The sequence below is a fragment of the Megascapheus bottae genome, chromosome 1, assembly GCF_031878675.1.
Source record: "Megascapheus bottae isolate mThoBot1 chromosome 1, mThoBot2.hap1, whole genome shotgun sequence".
Classification (NCBI taxonomy): Eukaryota; Metazoa; Chordata; class Mammalia; order Rodentia; family Geomyidae; genus Megascapheus; species Megascapheus bottae.
This window is the reverse complement of record NC_143509.1, coordinates 3,387,057-3,404,414: the sequence shown is the minus strand read 5'-3', so window position 1 is coordinate 3,404,414 and position 17,358 is coordinate 3,387,057. Positions and strand designations below refer to the sequence as shown.

General features: G+C 54.8%; 2 protein-coding genes across 3 annotated transcripts in view; both read left to right on the top strand.

Annotated features, from left to right (window-relative positions):
- Ilf3 (interleukin enhancer binding factor 3) overlaps positions 1 to 7,317 on the top strand; it is a 37,693-nt gene extending 30,376 nt beyond the window's left edge. The window contains exons 18-21 of the mRNA XM_090337731.1: positions 80 to 133; positions 3,368 to 3,727; positions 4,093 to 4,221; positions 4,628 to 7,317. Of these exons, the coding sequence (XP_090193857.1) occupies positions 80 to 133; positions 3,368 to 3,727; positions 4,093 to 4,221; positions 4,628 to 4,764 (680 nt within the window). The 3' untranslated portion in view covers positions 4,765 to 7,317. The remainder of the gene's footprint in view (positions 1 to 79; positions 134 to 3,367; positions 3,728 to 4,092; positions 4,222 to 4,627) is intronic.
- Positions 7,318 to 11,798: 4,481 nt separating this feature from the next.
- Qtrt1 (queuine tRNA-ribosyltransferase catalytic subunit 1) lies at positions 11,799 to 15,745 on the top strand. 2 transcript variants are annotated; one of them, XM_090337317.1, is made up of 10 exons: positions 11,799 to 12,048; positions 12,198 to 12,266; positions 12,375 to 12,513; positions 13,098 to 13,176; positions 13,262 to 13,377; positions 14,518 to 14,656; positions 14,842 to 14,917; positions 15,034 to 15,143; positions 15,233 to 15,320; positions 15,499 to 15,745. In XM_090337317.1, exons 1-10 carry the CDS (start codon positions 11,809 to 11,811, stop codon positions 15,649 to 15,651), a joined length of 1,209 nt encoding a protein of 402 aa, XP_090193443.1. In that variant the 5' UTR covers positions 11,799 to 11,808; the 3' UTR covers positions 15,652 to 15,745. The 2 variants fall into 2 exon arrangements, with proteins under 2 accessions (XP_090193443.1, XP_090193451.1); XM_090337325.1 differs by lacking the exon at positions 15,499 to 15,745 and having other exon boundaries at positions 15,034 to 15,147; positions 15,233 to 15,308.
- Positions 15,746 to 17,358: the final 1,613 nt, after the last annotated feature.

Below are 17,358 nucleotides of genomic sequence, written 5' to 3'. Positions count from 1 at the left end.
GTGGGAGCAGGCTGAGAAGCTGGAGGGGGGCGGGCTAAGGCGGCCCCCTCCATGCTGGGTTGTGTCTGCTCTCTTGCAGGGGCTGGGTATGGCAGCTACGGTTATGGCGGCAACTCGGCAACAGCGGGCTACAGTAAGTGTGCGCTTCCGTGTCTGTCCACGTGGGAGGCAGCCAGCGTAGTTGTGGGCCTGAGTTAGGGCAGGGCGCCCGTGAGGCTTCCTTGAGGCTCAGAGCCACCCGCACCTTTTTGCGGGGTTCGGTCGGTGAGCCCTCTAAGCCCCCACCCCGCCAGCGAATCCTTGGTTCATATGTGCTAACACACCAACCAATCAACTCATGTGCCTTGCGAGTTCCTTAGACGTCCAAATTTGCCATTTCTCTGCTGTATGCCGTGCAAAGCACCAGTCTTGGCGAGTGCACCTTTCCTGTCCCAGCACCGCCATTGTCCTGAGAAAGAGCCTTCACTGGGGGCCACAGGAGCAGAGAAATCTAGAACATGAGTTCAAATGTGGCGCTCTGTGCCCTTTTTCAAAAGAATTCTAATTTCTTCTCTCTGCTCTGTCTCCCCCTTTTGTAGGTGACTTTTTCACAGACTGCTACGGCTATCATGATTTTGGGTCTTCCTAGAGCGTCTAAAAGTATTGCACACAAAATCAACTTTTTACTCCAATTTCTTCCAACTCCAAAACCCAAAGTGTCCGTGCTGTGTCCCTGTGCTTCACTGGGTTTCTCAACCGTGCTTTCCACCGCAGCTTGTCTGAGACTCTTAGCCTGCAGAACTTAAGACAATGGCAGTTTTTATTGTGATTTGCCTTTGAACCTTGGTCATTTTGAAGTTCACACTAAGTGGAGAACACTTTCCCAGAGAATGTATTTCTGTGCACACTAGCACAGAACTGTAGAGCCAGCGCTGTAGAGCATCAAGGCAAAAGCCCACCTGTGCTTTTCATAGAAAGCATTCCTTTACTCAAAGAGACAGACAGTAACACGTTTTAATCTACCTTTGTCTTAATTTACAGCAGGTTTTATATGAATTTTTAATCTTTTAACCAATTCCCACCCCTGGTTGATGCCTTTGACAGTGATGAAAACGATTTCCCCACACTGATCCAGAGCCGGCGACTTTTTTCTTGGTATCGAGCCTGAACAGCGCCGGGAAGGCGGGGATTATGCACTGGGCTGAGGTCATACCTGCCTTGTTTAAATGCTCTGGTGGGCTTCTTGTTCGGGTGTGGTATTTTGTGGCTGGTTTGGCTAGAGTGGACTCTCAAAGGTATCAAAACTGCTTCCATTACCTGTGCGGGAGACAGACGAGCTTCAAAGGGTTAGAGAATGTGAAATTTTGCAAGTCCTGGTCACAGCTGCACGCGCAAGGGATTCTGGATGCTTGACTTTTGACTCTTTAATGGGGCTTTAAAAAACAAAACAAAACAAAACAAAAAAACACGCTGCAAGAGCCTGGTACATTCCTGACTTCCCAGCGGCAAGCCGGCTTTGGTTCCTCTGGGGCCTGGCAGCCCCTCCTCCCAGTGTGCAAAGGTTCAAGGCTCCCCCTCGAGGCCCCTCTGTCCCGCTCGCAAGCATTGGGTTGTCTGGTGGGTCGCCTCAGTTACATTAGCTGTACAGCCTGCCTCTGTCTTGACTTGCAAGATTTTGCATTCATTCAGGCAAAACTGGCCAAAATGGTTACTATGTGTGATTTGTTCCCAAGGTTTGAAACATTCAGTGAGACTTTTTAAAACTTGGATTGCATGATGTATTTTTTTTTAGAACGTTATTGTTTGAGAATATGTCTTTTTATACCAGGAAATAGTTATCCTGAATGACGTTGAAACTCCTCCTCCCCTTTATTTTTTTTGAATCAATACATGTTAAAGTAACGAGCCCTCGGTACTTGCGTCTTCATTCATTCCCGGCTTCAGGCGGACGCTCGGTGCAGGATGCTGGGGAAGCTGGGGGGGGGGGGGGGCTGGGGTTGGGGGCAGGAAGGGGAAGGGGGGGCACTGAGGCTCTTGTCCACCCAGCCTCCTCACTGAGCCTCCGAACATTTGCTTTCTTGCACTGTGGGACACGTCCTCCTCCTAGGTGTATATTTTGTGATTGGGGAGGGAGGGAGGAGGGAGGCTGCCCAGAGAAAAAGGTCACATGTGCAAACTGACTGGTCCCCCCCCCCCCCGCTGTGCCAGTGGCCCATGACATGGCAGGAAATGGGGCACACTTCTCCAGGGGATGGAAGGCATGGGAGGATTGCTGAACCCTCTCCCCCACCCCATCCCTAAGGTGTGGGATCCTCAGTGCTCAACCTGGGGCAGAGGGACAGACTAGGCTGTGTGGGACGTCCCTCCCCCTCCCACTCACCCTGGCCCTGGCCCACTGTGGGCCGAGGGGCCTGTGTGCCCAGGCCCTGAGCTCGGCAACCCCTGCTTGAGTGCTGGGGAAGGCCAGGCCAGGCCTGAGAGCTGCCCCATGGCCTGGCCAGGTTGGCTTCAGCTTTGCTCACTCTCAGACTTCCCCAGCCATGCCTGACATTGCCAGCAAGGGGCTCCCTGGTACCATGGGGGCTGCAGTTGGCCTCTCCCCCCGCCCCCCCCCAAAGTCTCTGGCAGGGTGGAGGTGAAAGCCTAATGACCAGATGTGGGGGTCTTCCCGTGAGCTCAGCTCTGCTGGTGCCCAGCATCTGTGCTGGGGGGGGGGGGGGGACAATAAAGGGGCCTTGCGTAGCAATCCAGATATCCAGTCTCATTCTGGGGACCCCCTCTGTGTCCTAGGTCATGTGTTTTTGTACAAGTAACATCCGGGAGACACCCACGCTTGATTGAGAAGTTTCAAATTGCTCTTCCGAGAACCAGGCCGGACCGACCACTTGGTCTTTGCAGGACCGTGGTGGTTTTAGAGGCCTCGTTATGGAACATCCGGGGTCCCCGGCCTAGGCCTGCCAAGCCCGTTCCCACCCAGCACACAGCGGAGGAGGTGGGGGTGGCTCGCTGCTTCTCTGGGGCTTTGCTTTTCCTGTCACCGTTGGGGACATCTGGGTAGCCGTCAGCTAGTCCTGAATGTCATCCGCGCTCGGAGCCCATCTCATTGTAATGTTGACATCTGCTGCTGCACAGCTGCTGTGGTCGCTGCTTGGCAAAGACCCCTTGTTGTCACCAGCTGATGGGTGAGTGGAGCCGAAGGCTGCGCCGGTCTGCGGCACGCTGCCTTAACCAGCAGAGCTGCGGCTCTGGTGTCTTCCTCGCTGTCTCCGGGCAGCAGTTCGCTCGCGTGTGCGCGGGTCAGCTTTCAGGGCCCACAGCTGCCACCTTCCTTTCCCTCCCCTCCCCCGCCTCCCAGATCCTCTGCCTGACCCCCTGCCTCCCTGTTTAGGTCAATTCTACAGCAACGGAGGGCATTCTGGGAGTGCCGGTGGTGGTGGCGGCGGGGGCGGTGGTGGCTCCTCTGGCTACGGCTCCTACTACCAAGGGGACAGCTACAGCTCACCAGTGCCCCCTAAGCATGCTGGGAAGAAGCCACCGCATGGGGGCCAGCAGAAGCCCTCCTACGGCTCCGGCTACCAGGCCCACCAGGGCCAGCAGCCGTCCTACAACCAGAGCCAGTACGGCAGCTACGGCCCGTCGCAGGGCAAGCAGAAAGGCTACAACCACGGTCAGGGCAGCTACTCCTCCTACTCCAACTCCTACAGCTCCCCGGGGGGCGGCGCCGACTACAGCTACGACAGCAAATTCAGTGAGTCGGCCTCCAGCCCAGAACTGGGTGCAGGACGTGGTTGGGTGGGGGGTGGGCACATAGTGCTGGCCTGCCAAGACCACTTCTTGGGAGGATGCTGTGGAGGGAGGCAGTGTGTGTCCAGTCCCTTCTCCGTGGTGGAGTAGGTGGTGCACACGTGTCCTCGTGACAGCAGGGAGGGCTACCAGCCAGGGCCAGGGCACGGTCGTTCCCTGGGCTCCATTTGGAGCCTGGTACTTACACAGAGGGCTGGCATGTGGCATGGTGAAGCAGGGACACGTGCAGAGGTGCTCCCCACTGGGCCCTGGCCCGCCCCCACCTTGCCTTCCCCTGGCCTAACTGTGCGTAACTTCGCTCTGTCCTAGACTACAGTGGTAGCGGAGGTCGGAGTGGCGGGAACAGCTACGGCTCAGGCGGGTCCTCGTACAACCCTGGCTCACATGGTGGCTACGGCGGAGGCTCTGGGGGCAGCTCTTCATACCAAGGCAAACAAGGTGGGCCATGGCCGGAGCAGAGGGCATGTGGGCGGGGTGCCCTGACAGGCTTGCAGCTTCTGAGCAGGGCCCACCAGAGCCAGCTGTTATCCCACCACTCAATACCTACTTGAGGTGGCCAAGACACGCGGGGCCACTGAGTGGTGATCCCGGCGTGAGCTTGTGTGGAGTGATGGTCCAGGGGGCCCTGGGTTCTGTGATGAGGCGGTCACCACTGGCCACGGCTCCTACCCTCTGGGGCTGCATTGACACACACACATACACATACACACACACACACACACACACACACACCTTTCAGGGTGTTGGTGACAGACAGCTTGGATGACCTGTGAAAGATACTTAGCCAAAGCAGGTGCCCTGGGGCTGCTGCCCCCCCCCCCTTTAACTGCCCCGTCTCTTACAGGAGGCTACTCGTCACAGTCGAACTACAACTCCCCGGGGTCTGGACAGAACTACAGTGGCCCTGCCAGCTCCTACCAGTCCTCACAGGGGGGCTACGGCCGGAACACAGACCACAGCATGAACTACCAGTACAGATAAAGCTCCCGGGCTGCCTCCTGTACCTTCTGCACTTACGCCCTCAGCCCATCCGAAGATTCAGTTTCATGCATCACAGTTACCACGTCTGCCGGCCTGCAGGCGGCCCCACCCGTCCACGTTGCCGTGTCATGAGGAGCAGTGGCTCCCGGGCCTGTGCTGTGACCCGCATTTTGCCGTGTTTGGGACTCCGTGTCTTCAGTGGTTTGTTAGTTGCCATTACAGTCTCGTCTGGTAGAGTTCTGCGTTCTTGCGTTGAGCATCCCTCTGTCTATTTACACTCGGTGTTAGCTTTGCCTTGGTTTGTCTTTAAATAGTTACAGAAGGGATGCCTCATCTGTTAATGCTTTTGTGAAGTGAGTTCAATGAGCTTTCTGTATTTTAATGCTTTCGTGTTTCAGTTTTATATAAGTGAAGATTTTATTTTAAAAACCAGTGGGAACGAGTGGGATTTTTTTTGGGGGGTGGGGTATGTCTGGCTCATTCAGGCAGTACATCTGAACTCAGAAGAATGTAGACAAATAAAGAAAAACGAAACGGCACTGTCTCAGGCCTGGGTGTTTGACCCTCCAGTGAGTTGGGTGATGGGCAGCTCGCTCCACTCTGTTCCCGCTCCGGGAAGCAGGGTGGAGACAGCAGGACGGTCCCTGGTCACCAGAGAGGGTCCAACTCCAGGCCTCCAGACATCTTTATTCTGAGGTTGGCAAGGGCCAGCTCCCTGCCCACTGGGGGTCTTTTTACCCTCATGTCCCACAGGCACCACAGCTCCGCTTCTGGCAGCATGCGAGCAGCCCGAAGGCTGGAGCTGTGGGCATGCTTTATTTTCTGCTGCTCAAACACTGCCAGCCAGCTATGCTGGCAGTGGGGGGCTGGTATGTGACACAGTTGTGGGTGGCCCCACCACACAGGGGCTTCCAGTGGGATCTGGAGCTCTCTACAAGTGGCAGAAACTGGGTCTAGTAGTCTGGGGAAGATTTGTCTCCTGTTGAAATTCTGCAGTGTTTGGGGGGCCTGGTCACAAGTAGAGGTGCTCCAGGCTGCTTATGGGGAGAGGCCAAGGATTGTGCTGCTGGACATTGCCTGTGGCGACATGGAGAGGAGCCCGGAGTCTGGCTGCTGGCCTTCACCTGTGGATGTCATGGCCATCATCCAGCCTGTCCGAGAAGAACCTGGCACCTCAACCTGAGCCCCCAGGTGACCCGTGGAAGCCTGATGCGGGCTGTGCTCCAGACTCTTCTGCCCATGGAGCCCATGCGAGGTGCATGGGAGAGGGGAGCACCGGCCTTCTTGGATCCACAAGAGAAGAGGCTCTGTGCTTCCCGCCTGGTGTAGCAGAAGCCCCGGAGACCAGCGAGTCAGTCCCTGGAGAGTTGGAAAGAGGGTGTGGCTGCGTCAAATGAGACCAAGAAGCGGCCCGCGTGGGAGGTCTAGTCTGTGAGAGCCAGCATTTTACCCAAGTGACCCATATGGGACAAGCGGGTCCCTGCTGCCACGGAAATGGACACGCCTGTGAGCTGGGACAGGAAGACGCTCCTGATGGTGCTGGTGTGTTTGGATGAAGATTCCGGCTGGAGGAGGGGTTCTGTGTTACCCACAACAAACTCAGCTGGAAGACTGCAGCTACACTCTACATTAGAGTCCCGAAGGCTTCAGCTCTGCCTTGCCAGAAGGGGTGAGATGGCACACTCTGTGACTCAACAGCGTCCCCGGGGCTTGGCTCCAAGGAGCAGCTGCAGAACACAGTCCTCCAGGCACTCCTTGTGGACCCCCAGGTTCAGAGGGCGCTGTGGTTCGCGTGGCCTGGGGCACTCTCAGCACCCAGGCCTCATCGCACCAGGATGGCATCTGTCACCTTGGATAGAGAAAGCCTGTGGGGTGGCCCTCTGCCTCCCTGCCTGGTGCACTTGCCTGCATCACCTGCTGTCCTGTGTCTTTCCGTCACCTGTGCAGGTCACCAGGAACCTCCGCGGGAAGAGCAGGGGGCCACAGTTGTCCTCTGGAGTTGATCGTGACGAGGTACTTGCTGAGTAAGCCTTGGGGGTCAGGAGCAGGGCGCCAGGCACATAAGACCCAGAGGGCCCGGGACCCCTGTGAAGGAAGAAGAGGGACTCTGGACTGATTCTGGGGGAAGGGGTGCTAGAGTTGTGACCAAGACTAGCCAGGACCACTTGAGTCACGGGGGTACAGACCCAGGACTCCTACCTCCTTGACTGGGCAGTGCCAGTAGGGCTCTGCCTGTTTTTGGGCTGGAGTCTAGTCTGGCCGGGGGGTCACCACCTAGCTGCCTGCTTCCTCTCTGCCCTGGCAGGGAGATGCACTCAACACTGACCGTTCCCGTGCAGTGCGTGAGGCCTGTCCCTGTCCCGAAGCTGCATCCGGGGCCTCTGCAGTGGGCGACGCCTGCGCATTCAGTCTCCGTGTGAAGCTCCTTCCATGCAGCCGTGCACATTACCCGCCCGAGACCTCCGGACACAGTTGTGGGCATCGGCGCGCCCAGCCTCCATGGAGGCCACAGTGCTCAGTGCCCCTTCCCAGAATAAACGGAGAGTTCACGTGTCTGCTGTCTCATTTTCTCACCGTGTTTATTTTCCACTTAACTTTGACATTCGGTGGAGTCCTGGCCTGGTGAGTTCCCTCACAGACCCTCCAGGCCCCGGGGGTGGGGGGTTATGGGGCGACTCCTGTCCCTGATGGTCAAGAGATGGTTTGGAACTCCATGCCTGGGCACTGTCTCTGAGCTGCTCTTTTGCTCAAAGCTCGCCCTTTACCACTTGAGCCACAGCACCGCTTCTGGCTTTTTCTACGAATGCGGTACTGAGGAATCAAACCCAGGGCTTCGCATGCTAGGCAAGCACTCAACCACGAGGCCACACTCCCGGCCTCACAGATGGCTTTTAAGTCACCGACCCGTTGTCTTGCCAAAATCTCCCTTGAGATGGCACCACGACCTCAGCCTTTGTGGCACAATACTTTTGTAGATAGCGGAAAGGGGCGCTCCCCATCCTCTGAGGGATAACCAAGGCAAACATGTCCTCCCCGGCTCCTGGGGCCATCACCCAAATCCTGTGTGCCAGGGGCGTATTTATGCTTAGGTGGCCTGGAAAGTTCCAGACCTTCATAGTTGGCCTCTCCAAGCTAGGAGAATGGGGCCTCCGCGGGCTCCCCCTTGGAGGCATGTGCAAACGTTGGGTTCCTCTGGGCCATGCCTCCCCTCTGGGCCCTGCCCGCCCCAGGAGCTCTGCAGCACAGCGGCCCGCCCCCTCCGGGTTGGCTCCAGCACCTCTCCTGATAGGATGTTTTCCCAGGCTCCGCCCCCTGGGTGCTGCCCTAATAGGGCTAGGCCGCAGGCTCCGCCCCCGTGAAGTGCTTCCCTGGTAAGCGCCTGGAGCTGTCCGTCGTGCTGAAACGGCCCTCAAAGGCCACCTCCCTTACAGCCTGCTGCCACAGCCTCCTGCCCTGTGCTTCCCGCGCCACAGACTACGCAGCAGAGAGACACCCCATCTGGGAAGAATAAAAAAAACCCAAACAATCCTCTTTCCAAACTTGTCATCTAGGATGGCCACTCCAGGGAAAGGCTTTTGTGCCTGGCAGACGGTCCCGGATGTTTTGGACTATACACTCCACCTATTGAGACGGGGTGATTACTATTTGTCCTTATTGTTCTGGAACTTCAGTCCTTATATCCACTTCCAGAGTACCTGAGAGAACAGACATGAGCCATCATGCCTGGCTTATTCATATGTTTTGGTTTTTTTGACGGTTATGGGGCACTGTCTCTGAGCTCTTTTTTACTCAAGGTTAATGTTCTATAACTTGGATTTTTTTTTTTTTTCGTTTTGCCAGTCCTGGGCTCGGGCTCAGGGCCGGAGCACTGTCCTTGGGTTTTCTCAAGGCCAGAGTTATACCACTTGAACCACAGCACCACTTCTAGCTTTTTCTAAGTATGTGGTATTGAGGAATCCAACCTGGGTCTTCATGTATGCTAGGCAATTACTCTACCACTTGGCCAAACTCCCAGCCCCGTGTTCTACCACTTTGAACCCCAGCTCCACTTCCAGTTTTCTGATGTTCATTGGACTTTTGTGCCCAAACTGGCTTTGAACCACAATCCTCAGTTTCCTGAGTAGCTAGAATTACAGGCATGAGCCACTATTGCCTGCCTTCCTATTGTTTTGAACAGATTATATGTAATTTGCGGGAATAAGCCATAGTTACAACAGATTTTCTTCCTACAAATGCCTCTTTGAATGCTTAAATTACCAAGTTACTTTCCTACTAACCCATCATAAGTTGAAAATACAAAATATGGCCCAATCTAGTGTAAACATATACAAACACCCACATTGACCTAGAGGTAGGCAGAATCATCTAACATAAAGGCTATTTTATAAGATATGGAAAATGTCATGTACATAGATCCCAAGGCATATATATATATATATATATATATATATATATATATATATACATACATTTGGCCTAGGCGTTGTCCCTGAGCTCTTCAGTTCAAGGCTACCACCCTACCCTTGAGCCAAGCCCCGCTTCCCATTTTCTAGAGGTTACTTGGAGAGTCTCAGGTCCTTTTGTGCCCGGGCTCGCTTTGAATCTTAATCCTCAGATCTCGGCCTCCTGAGTAGCTAGGATTACAGGTGGGAACCATGGCGCCCGGCAAGGCAAAGTTTGTATATATTAAGCAAGCATTCTTCCCTACATTTTAATTTGGTGGGGGGCACTTGCTAGACAGATGGTTTTAACATTTGAGTCCTGTCCCTTAGCTTTTTGGGTAAAGGTTAGCACTCTACCACTTGAGCCACAGCTCCACTTCAGGTGTTTTGGTGGTTAATTGGAGATAAACGATTCATTGAATCCAGGTGCCAGTGGCTCACACCTGTAATCCTAGTTACTCAGCAGGCTGAGAAATGATGCCTTTGATACCAGCGCAGGCAGGAGAGTCCTTGATGAATTGAAATTGCCAGACATGGGCCCGGGAGTTTGGCCTAGCGGTTAAAGTGCTTGCCTAGCATGCACAAAGACCCGGGTTCGATTCCTCGGTATCCCACATACACAACCAAGCCGGAAGTGGCAGAGACGAGACACAACCAAGCCGGAAAAGTGGCAGAGACAAGACTGCGACGGCGACAGAGAGCGAAAGAAGCGAGCTGAGCTGAAGTGAACAGAGCCCAACCGAGTGGTGGCCGGAGCGTGCGGGAGCGAGCCGGGCCGGAGCGAGCGGGGCCTGAGCTAGAAAGGGGGGCCTAGCCGGGCCGGAGCGAGCGGGGCCGGAGCGAGCGGGGCCAGAAAGAGAAGGGGGCCAAAAAAAAAAAAAAAAGAAAAAAAGAAATTGCCAGACATTCAGAAGTGGCACCTGTGGTTCAAAGTGGTAAAGCACTAGCCTTGAGCAAAAATACACAAGCATAGTGCTAGTTCAAGCCCCCCCACACACACACATAGAGTCTCATGATTACTGAGAAGTGATATACAAAATGGTTATAGATGTGGTCAGGTAAAATGTACATTTGGTCAATGTATTTTATATTTTTGATGGGTTGTATTTCTAAAATGTCTTATTCTGAGAAATTGGCATTCTTAGCTCTTATTACTGACCAAGAGGCTAAATGTGTCCATACAAGCAAGGCCTTCTTGTCTGCCTGAAGCAGACAAGTTCAGTAGGACAGTTCTCAGCTGGGTGGAGGTATTCTGAAACAATGGCGCTCTCTACTGGCAGCTCCTTGACAACTACATTTCCAACAATAAACATTCGATACCGTATTACATATTATGAAGATGATTTGTTGTTGTTGTTGTTGAAGATGGGGCTTGACCTCTGGGCTTAGCTGCTGTCCCTGAGCTCTTTAGCTCAAAGCTACCACCCTATTCCTTGAGCCACAGCCCCACTTCTGGTTTTCTAGTGGTAAATTGGAAATAAGAGTCTCCCAGACTTCAATGCTTGGGCTGGCTTTGAGCTACAATCCTCAGATCTCAGCCTCCTGAGTAGTTAGGGTTATGGGTGTGAGCTGCTATGCCTGGTGAGGATGATTATTAATGGAACACACGCAGAGATCAGTAAACCTTCCTTATTCCTGTGCAGTAGAGAGACTGGAAGAGTGTGAAATATACATGTATATATGTGTACATGCACACTTTGGGAATTAATCATTGAAAGCAAATGCTATGTCTTCACCTTCCTATTTTTACTTTTCTTTTTTTCTTTTTGTCAGTCTTGGGTTGAACTCAGGCCCTGAGCACTGTGCTGAAGCCCTGGGTTAGATTTCTCAGTAACACATAAAAAACTGAAAGTGGTGCAGTGGCTCAAGTGGTAAAAGTGCAAACATGGAGCACAGTCAGGGACAGGGCCTAATCCCTGAGTTCAAAGCCCAGCACCTGCCAAGAAAAAAAAAGTGTAGAGAGGAGGAGTTACCATGTCACAAATCAGGCAATGGGTGTATTTCTTCTTTTGGATACTTCTAGCATGATGGGATGTTATTGCGATCTGTACATACTTTGTGAATGAGTAATTTTGACTTAGCATGTACTAGGTGATAGGCTCTTAGGTGAAAGGAAAAACAGCAAGACAAAAACCAGGGTCGGCCCTGCTCAGTGCTGGTAGCTGTGCCTGTAATCTTGGCCATTCTGGAGGCTGAGATGGGAGGATGGGAGTTCACAGCCCGGGGAGTCGGCCAAGCCTGGGAAATTATTATCTTCAACTAATCACCCCCCCAAAACCCCAAAACTGGAAGTCGAGGTACGACGGAGTGGTAGGTAGGGCGGTGGTTTTGAGGCCTTGAGTTCCAGCCCCGGGACCAGCACCCTAGAACGTAAACAAGTCAAGCACCGATCAGCAACACCTGTGCCCTCCCTGAATCTCTGCCTGGGAAGTCAGGGGCTCCACCTCCGCGGGGAGGGAATGCGCGCGGTCGCCCGTTGCCATGGCGCCCGGACGCTTCCCCGCCCCGGCCACGCCCCCGGCCACGCCCCTCCGCCGCACGGCCGGCGCCCGCTTGGCCCCGCCCACTGCGCCTCTCGGCCCACGTGGTTCCGGTGATCAAGATGGCGTCCGCCGCCCCGGCTTCCACGGAGTCGGCCCCGCGGATCTTTCGGCTGGTGTCCGAGTGCAATCGCTCCCGGGCCCGAGCAGGGGAACTGCGGCTGCCGCACGGGCCGGTGTCCACTCCGGTGTTCATGCCCGTGGGCACGCAGGCTACCATGAAGGGGATCACCGCGGAGCAGCTGGACGCCCTGGGCTGCCGCATCTGCCTGGGCAACACCTACCATCTGGGGCTGAGGCCGGTGAGCGGAGCGGCGGGGGCGGGGCCCCGGGCCGGGCTGGGCCCCGGGCCGGGCGGGGCCGGCCGCCCTCGCGCCCACGCCGCGCCTGGCTCCGGCCGGGCTCGCCCTCGCCCCGGAGCCGACGCTTCCACCCTCCCGCCCCCTCGCAGGGTCCTGAGCTGATCCAGAAGGCCCGGGGTCTCCACGGCTTCATGAACTGGCCCCACAATCTGCTGACGGTGAGCGGTGACGGGTTCGGAGGTCGTGGATGCGTCTTGGGGAGGGGGGTGAGGGTCGGTCCACCATCTCTAACCCCTTTGACAGCTCTGGGATGGGGGTTCCCTCAGGACAGCGGAGGCTTCCAGATGGTGTCCCTGGTGTCGCTGTCCGAGGTGACTGAGGAAGGCGTCCGCTTCCGCTCCCCCTATGACGGCAAGGAGACCCTGCTGAGCCCGGAGAGGTCGGTGGAGATCCAGAACGCGCTGGGTGAGCGGACACCCGGGGGAGGCCTGGGCCTCCCGGGACAAAGATTTTATGTTTTATTTTTGTATAAAATGTGTCAACAGTGCCCTTTCCACGGGTGTCCTCCCCTCCATCTCCTGTCCTCTTACTGGTTGCTTTGCTACTGTTATCAATTTGTTACAGATCCCTGCAGAGCTTATTTCTATAGTTTGAGTGTACTCTGTGTTTTCCCTCCATGAGAACACCGGTGATTCCCGTCAGTAATTCTAGCTACCCAGAAGGCTGTGATCTGAGGGGTCGTGGTTCAAAACCAGCCTAGGCAGGAAAGTCTGTAAGACTCTTACCTCCAATGAATCACCAAAGAGCCAGAAGTGGAGCTGTGGCTCAAGTGGTAGAGGGCCAGCTGTGAGGGGGTGGGTAGGGAAAAAGAAAGCTATGGATTAACCCAGGCCCTGCGTTCAGGTCCCAGGACCAGTACAATCCACCTGTTTAAACAGGTTAGGATGGCTGCCTTGGAGTCAGCCATATGTGGCAGGCACTGCTGGGGTTCACGGTGTGCCCAGGTAGTAGGGACTTCTCCAGTGACAATGCCCTGCCTCGCCCTCAAGGCTCAGACATCATCATGCAGCTGGACGATGTGGTCAGCAGCACTGTGACAGGCCCACGCGTGGAGGAGGCCATGCACAGGTAAGCTGCTGTATGGTTGTGGGAGAGGATACGGTCTGTCTACTTCAGCGAGCGCCCAGGGCTCATGACCAGGGTTCCCTTGCAGATCAGTGCGCTGGCTGGACCGGTGCATGGCAGCCCATCAGCGGCAGGACAAGCAGAATCTGTTCGCCATCATCCAGGGTGGGCTGGATGCCGACCTCCGGACCACTTGCCTTGAAGGTAATGGAGCTGGGTGTTGTTGACACCAGGCCTTGTGCATCACAAGCCTGCACACAGGCCAGGCGCAGGGGTGCTGCTTCGTTAACGAGCTGGGCACAGTGGCTCAGGCCTGTCATCTTAGCTACTCAGGAGGCTGCGATCTGAGGATCATGTTTCAAAGCCAGCTCAGGCGGAATGTGCCAGGAGATTCTAATCTCCAGCTGACCACCAAAAAGCTGCAAGTGGAGCTGTGGCTCAAGTGATAGAGCATTATAGCCTCGAGCAGAAAAACTCAGATAGGCCTAGGCCCTTAGTTCACGCCCCGGTATCAGCACATTCATGCAGCAACTAAATAAAGCAGAGGAAGCAGAGGAGGCTCTGGAGTGGCCTGTGTTTGGAGAAAGTGAGAAAGTGCTTGGTGATTTTTCCATAATTACCTCGCCACGTACCAAATTCTGATTCCATACTAATCATTTGAGTTTTTTTTTTTTTTTTTTTTTTTTTTTTTGCAGAACTAGGGTTTGAACTTAGGTCTTTTAACTTAAGCAGGCAGCGGCTATGCCATTTAAACCATGTCTCCAAAAAGCCTGGCTTTTTTGTAGGTTATTTTAGAGTGTAGTGTACTTTTTCTACCTGGGCTGTGATTCTCTAGATCTCACGTTTTTGAGGAGCTAGGTCTGCAGATGTGATAAGCAACCTGTGTGCCTGGTTCTTCTGAGCCTTAACAGCCATTCTTTTTTCTTGGGCTTGAGCTCAGGGCCTGAGCACTGTCCCTGGATTTTCTCAAGGCTAGCACTCTACCACTTGAGCCACAGCACCACTTCTGGCTTTTTGCTATGTATGTGGTACCGAGGAATCGAACTCGGGTCTTCGTGCATGCTAGGCAAGCACTCTACCACTAGGCCACACTCCCTGCCTTGACAGCCATTCTGTACAGTGGGAATAAACAGGTTTCTAAGGTTACTGATGGGGAACCTGAGCCACCAAGTATTTCTGTCACTTACCCTAGTTCTGCACAGCTCACCTGTTCTTACCTGGGGTTTAACTGTTTCAGTAAGGAGCTCAGGACTCCTGGGATTTGGTGGCAATTGTACATAATGGGGATAAAAACTAGCTGTGTCAGGCCACTGACACTTGGCCACCATCTGTCTGTGCCCTCAGAAATGACCAAGAGAGATGTGCCTGGCTTCGCCATTGGGGGCCTGAGTGGGGGTGAGAGCAAGGCTCAGTTCTGGAAGATGGTGGCGCTGAGTACCTCGAGGCTGCCGAAGGACAAGCCCCGCTACCTGATGGGGGTGGGGTATGTTGGGGACAGTGCCTTACCTTGGGGGGTGGGCGGATCCCACCCACCCCCGGGTGCTATGGGGGGGGGGGGTGAGAAGGAAATGGCTCTTCCCTGAGGGTGGCTTTAAATGGGAACCACTGTGGGTGGGGAGGTCCACCTTCACTGGGCCCCCCGTGGTTGCACCCCCTGCCCCTCATTAGCTACGCCACGGATCTCGTGGTCTGCGTGGCCCTCGGCTGTGACATGTTCGACTGCGTGTTTCCCACCCGGACAGCGGTGAGACCCTGGGCCTAGCGCAGGACTGTGGGAAATGGGGGTGGGGGAGGGGCCGGGGTGATGAAGACGCCGATGACCCTTCCTCTCCCTTTTTGCTGTCCCCCCCACCCCTGCAGCGCTTTGGCTCTGCCCTGGTTCCCACCGGGAACCTGCAACTGAAGAAGAAGCAGTATGCCAAGGACTTTGGCCCCATAGACCCGGATTGCACCTGCCCCACCTGCCAGAAGTAGGTGAGGAAGTGGGGGGCTGGAGGGCTTCGGGGTGGGCCCCGCTCAGCCCCTGCCTGTTCCCCCCCCCCCCCCCGCCCCGCTGCAGGCACAGCCGAGCGTTCCTGCACGCCCTGCTCCACAGCGACAACACCGCTGCCCTGCACCACCTGACCGTCCACAACATCGCCTACCAGGTGGGGCGGGGACTCCAGAGGGCGTGGTCTATCGGGGGCGGGGACTCACGGGGGCGTGGTCTCCCGGGGGCGGGACTCCAGGGGCGGGGACTCACGGGGGCGTGGTCTCCCGGGGGCGGGACTCCCGGGGATGGGGACTCCCGGGGAGAGCTCGTGACCACGCCCCCCCTCTCCGCAGCTGCGGCTAATGCGCGCCATGCGGGCCAGCATCCTGGAGCAGCGCTTCCCTGACTTCGTGCGGAGCTTCATGAGCACCATGTACGGCGACCGCAGCCTCTGCCCCGCCTGGGCCACCGAAGCCCTGGCCTCGGTGGGAATCACGTTGAACTGAGCGGGCTATGGGAGGGGGAAGTTGGAGGAGCTTGGAAGAGAACCGGGATACTTTTGAAGGTTGTTTGTACTTTTTTTAAAGTAAACGTTGGAATTCTAACTAGCTCGTGTCTGTTTTCTTGGGGAGGTGACCTGGGTCTCCCTCATGGCTGATGTGTCATCTGCCCACTGATGAAAAGTAACTCCACAAGCCAGGTGCAGTGGCTCAGACCTTTAAGCCTAGCCACTCAGGTAGTGGCCGTGACCTGAGGCTAGAGGTTCACAGCCAGTCCAGATAGGAAAACCTTGTGGGTCGCTTATCTCCAATTAACTAGCAAAAAGTCAGAAGTGGAGCTGTGGCCATCCTTGGGCACAAGAGTTAAATAACAGCAACGTGGCCCTGACTTCAAGCCCCAGTAAAAAGTAACCACACAGAACTGGGATGAGGAGGCTCTGCCTTTTTTTTTTTTTTTTTTTGCCAGTCCTGGGCTTGAGCTCAGGTCCTGAGCACTGTCCTTGGACTTTCTCAAGGCTAGAGTTCTACCACTTGAGCCTCAGCACCACTTCTGGCTTTTTTCTATATATGTGGTACCGAGGAATTGAACCTGGGCCTTCGCGCATGCTAGGCAAGCACTTTAACCACTAGGCCAAACTCCTGGCCCGAGGCTCTGCCTTTAATTCCAGGTACTTAGGAGCTGGAGTGTGGAGGCATGTGGTTAGAGGCCAGCTGGGAGATACAGTGTCCTTCCAATTAGCAAGCTGAGGGCAGTGGTGTAATTTTTTTTTTTTTTTTTTTGGTCATGTGGCTTGAGCTCTGGGCCTGAGCACCATCCATGAGCTCTTCAGCTCCAGGTTACTGCTCTACCACTTGAGCCACACCCCCATTTCCGGTTTTCTGGTGGTTAATAGGAGATAAAAGTCCCATGGACTTTCCTGCCTGGACTGGCTTTGAACTGATCTTCAGATCTCAGCCTCCTGAGTAGCTAGGATGACAGACTTGAGCCACCTGCCCCTGATGTCAGTCTTTAATCCCAGCTACATAAAATAGGCAGGGGAGACTGGTCCTAAGCAAAAATCACAAGACTTTATCTAAAAAACAAAAAAAGGTCAGGGGGACATGGCTCAAATGGTAGAGTGTCTATTAAGTGTGAAGGTTCAGTTTAAAAGTCAGTATCCTCATGAAGAAGATAAAATAACCAGCACGGGCCAGAGACCTAGAAGGAAGGGAGAGAATCTAGTAGCAACAGGTGATGGAACGGAGCCAGCACTTACCTGTGGGAGTACAAGCAAAGCCCTTTTCCTGTGCCTCAGGCCTCCCAAGATCCTCAAGTGCGTACTCAAATCATTTGCTGTTGGCAGGAATAGAAACAGATCCAAGGAAGGGAAGTAGTTTGCCCAAGGTTAACATCAAGAAATTACAGCTAGGAAGTGGCACTGTGCAAGGGGTAGGGCAGAAGCCTAGAGCTGAAGAACTCAGGGATAATACGCAGGCCGAGAGTTCAAGTCCTACAATGGGGCCAAAAATCCCCCCCCCAAAAAAAAAACAAACAAAAAAACAAGCTTGAAGAAATTACAGCTGTCCAGGCGCTAGGTGGGTCACTCCTGCCACTGATGATCCAAGCCAGCCTGCGGGAAAGTCTGAGCTGCTTTTCTCCAATGGAGCACAAGTGGAGCTACGATTTAAGAGTGGCAGAGTGCTAGCCTTGAGCACACACAACACACACCTGCA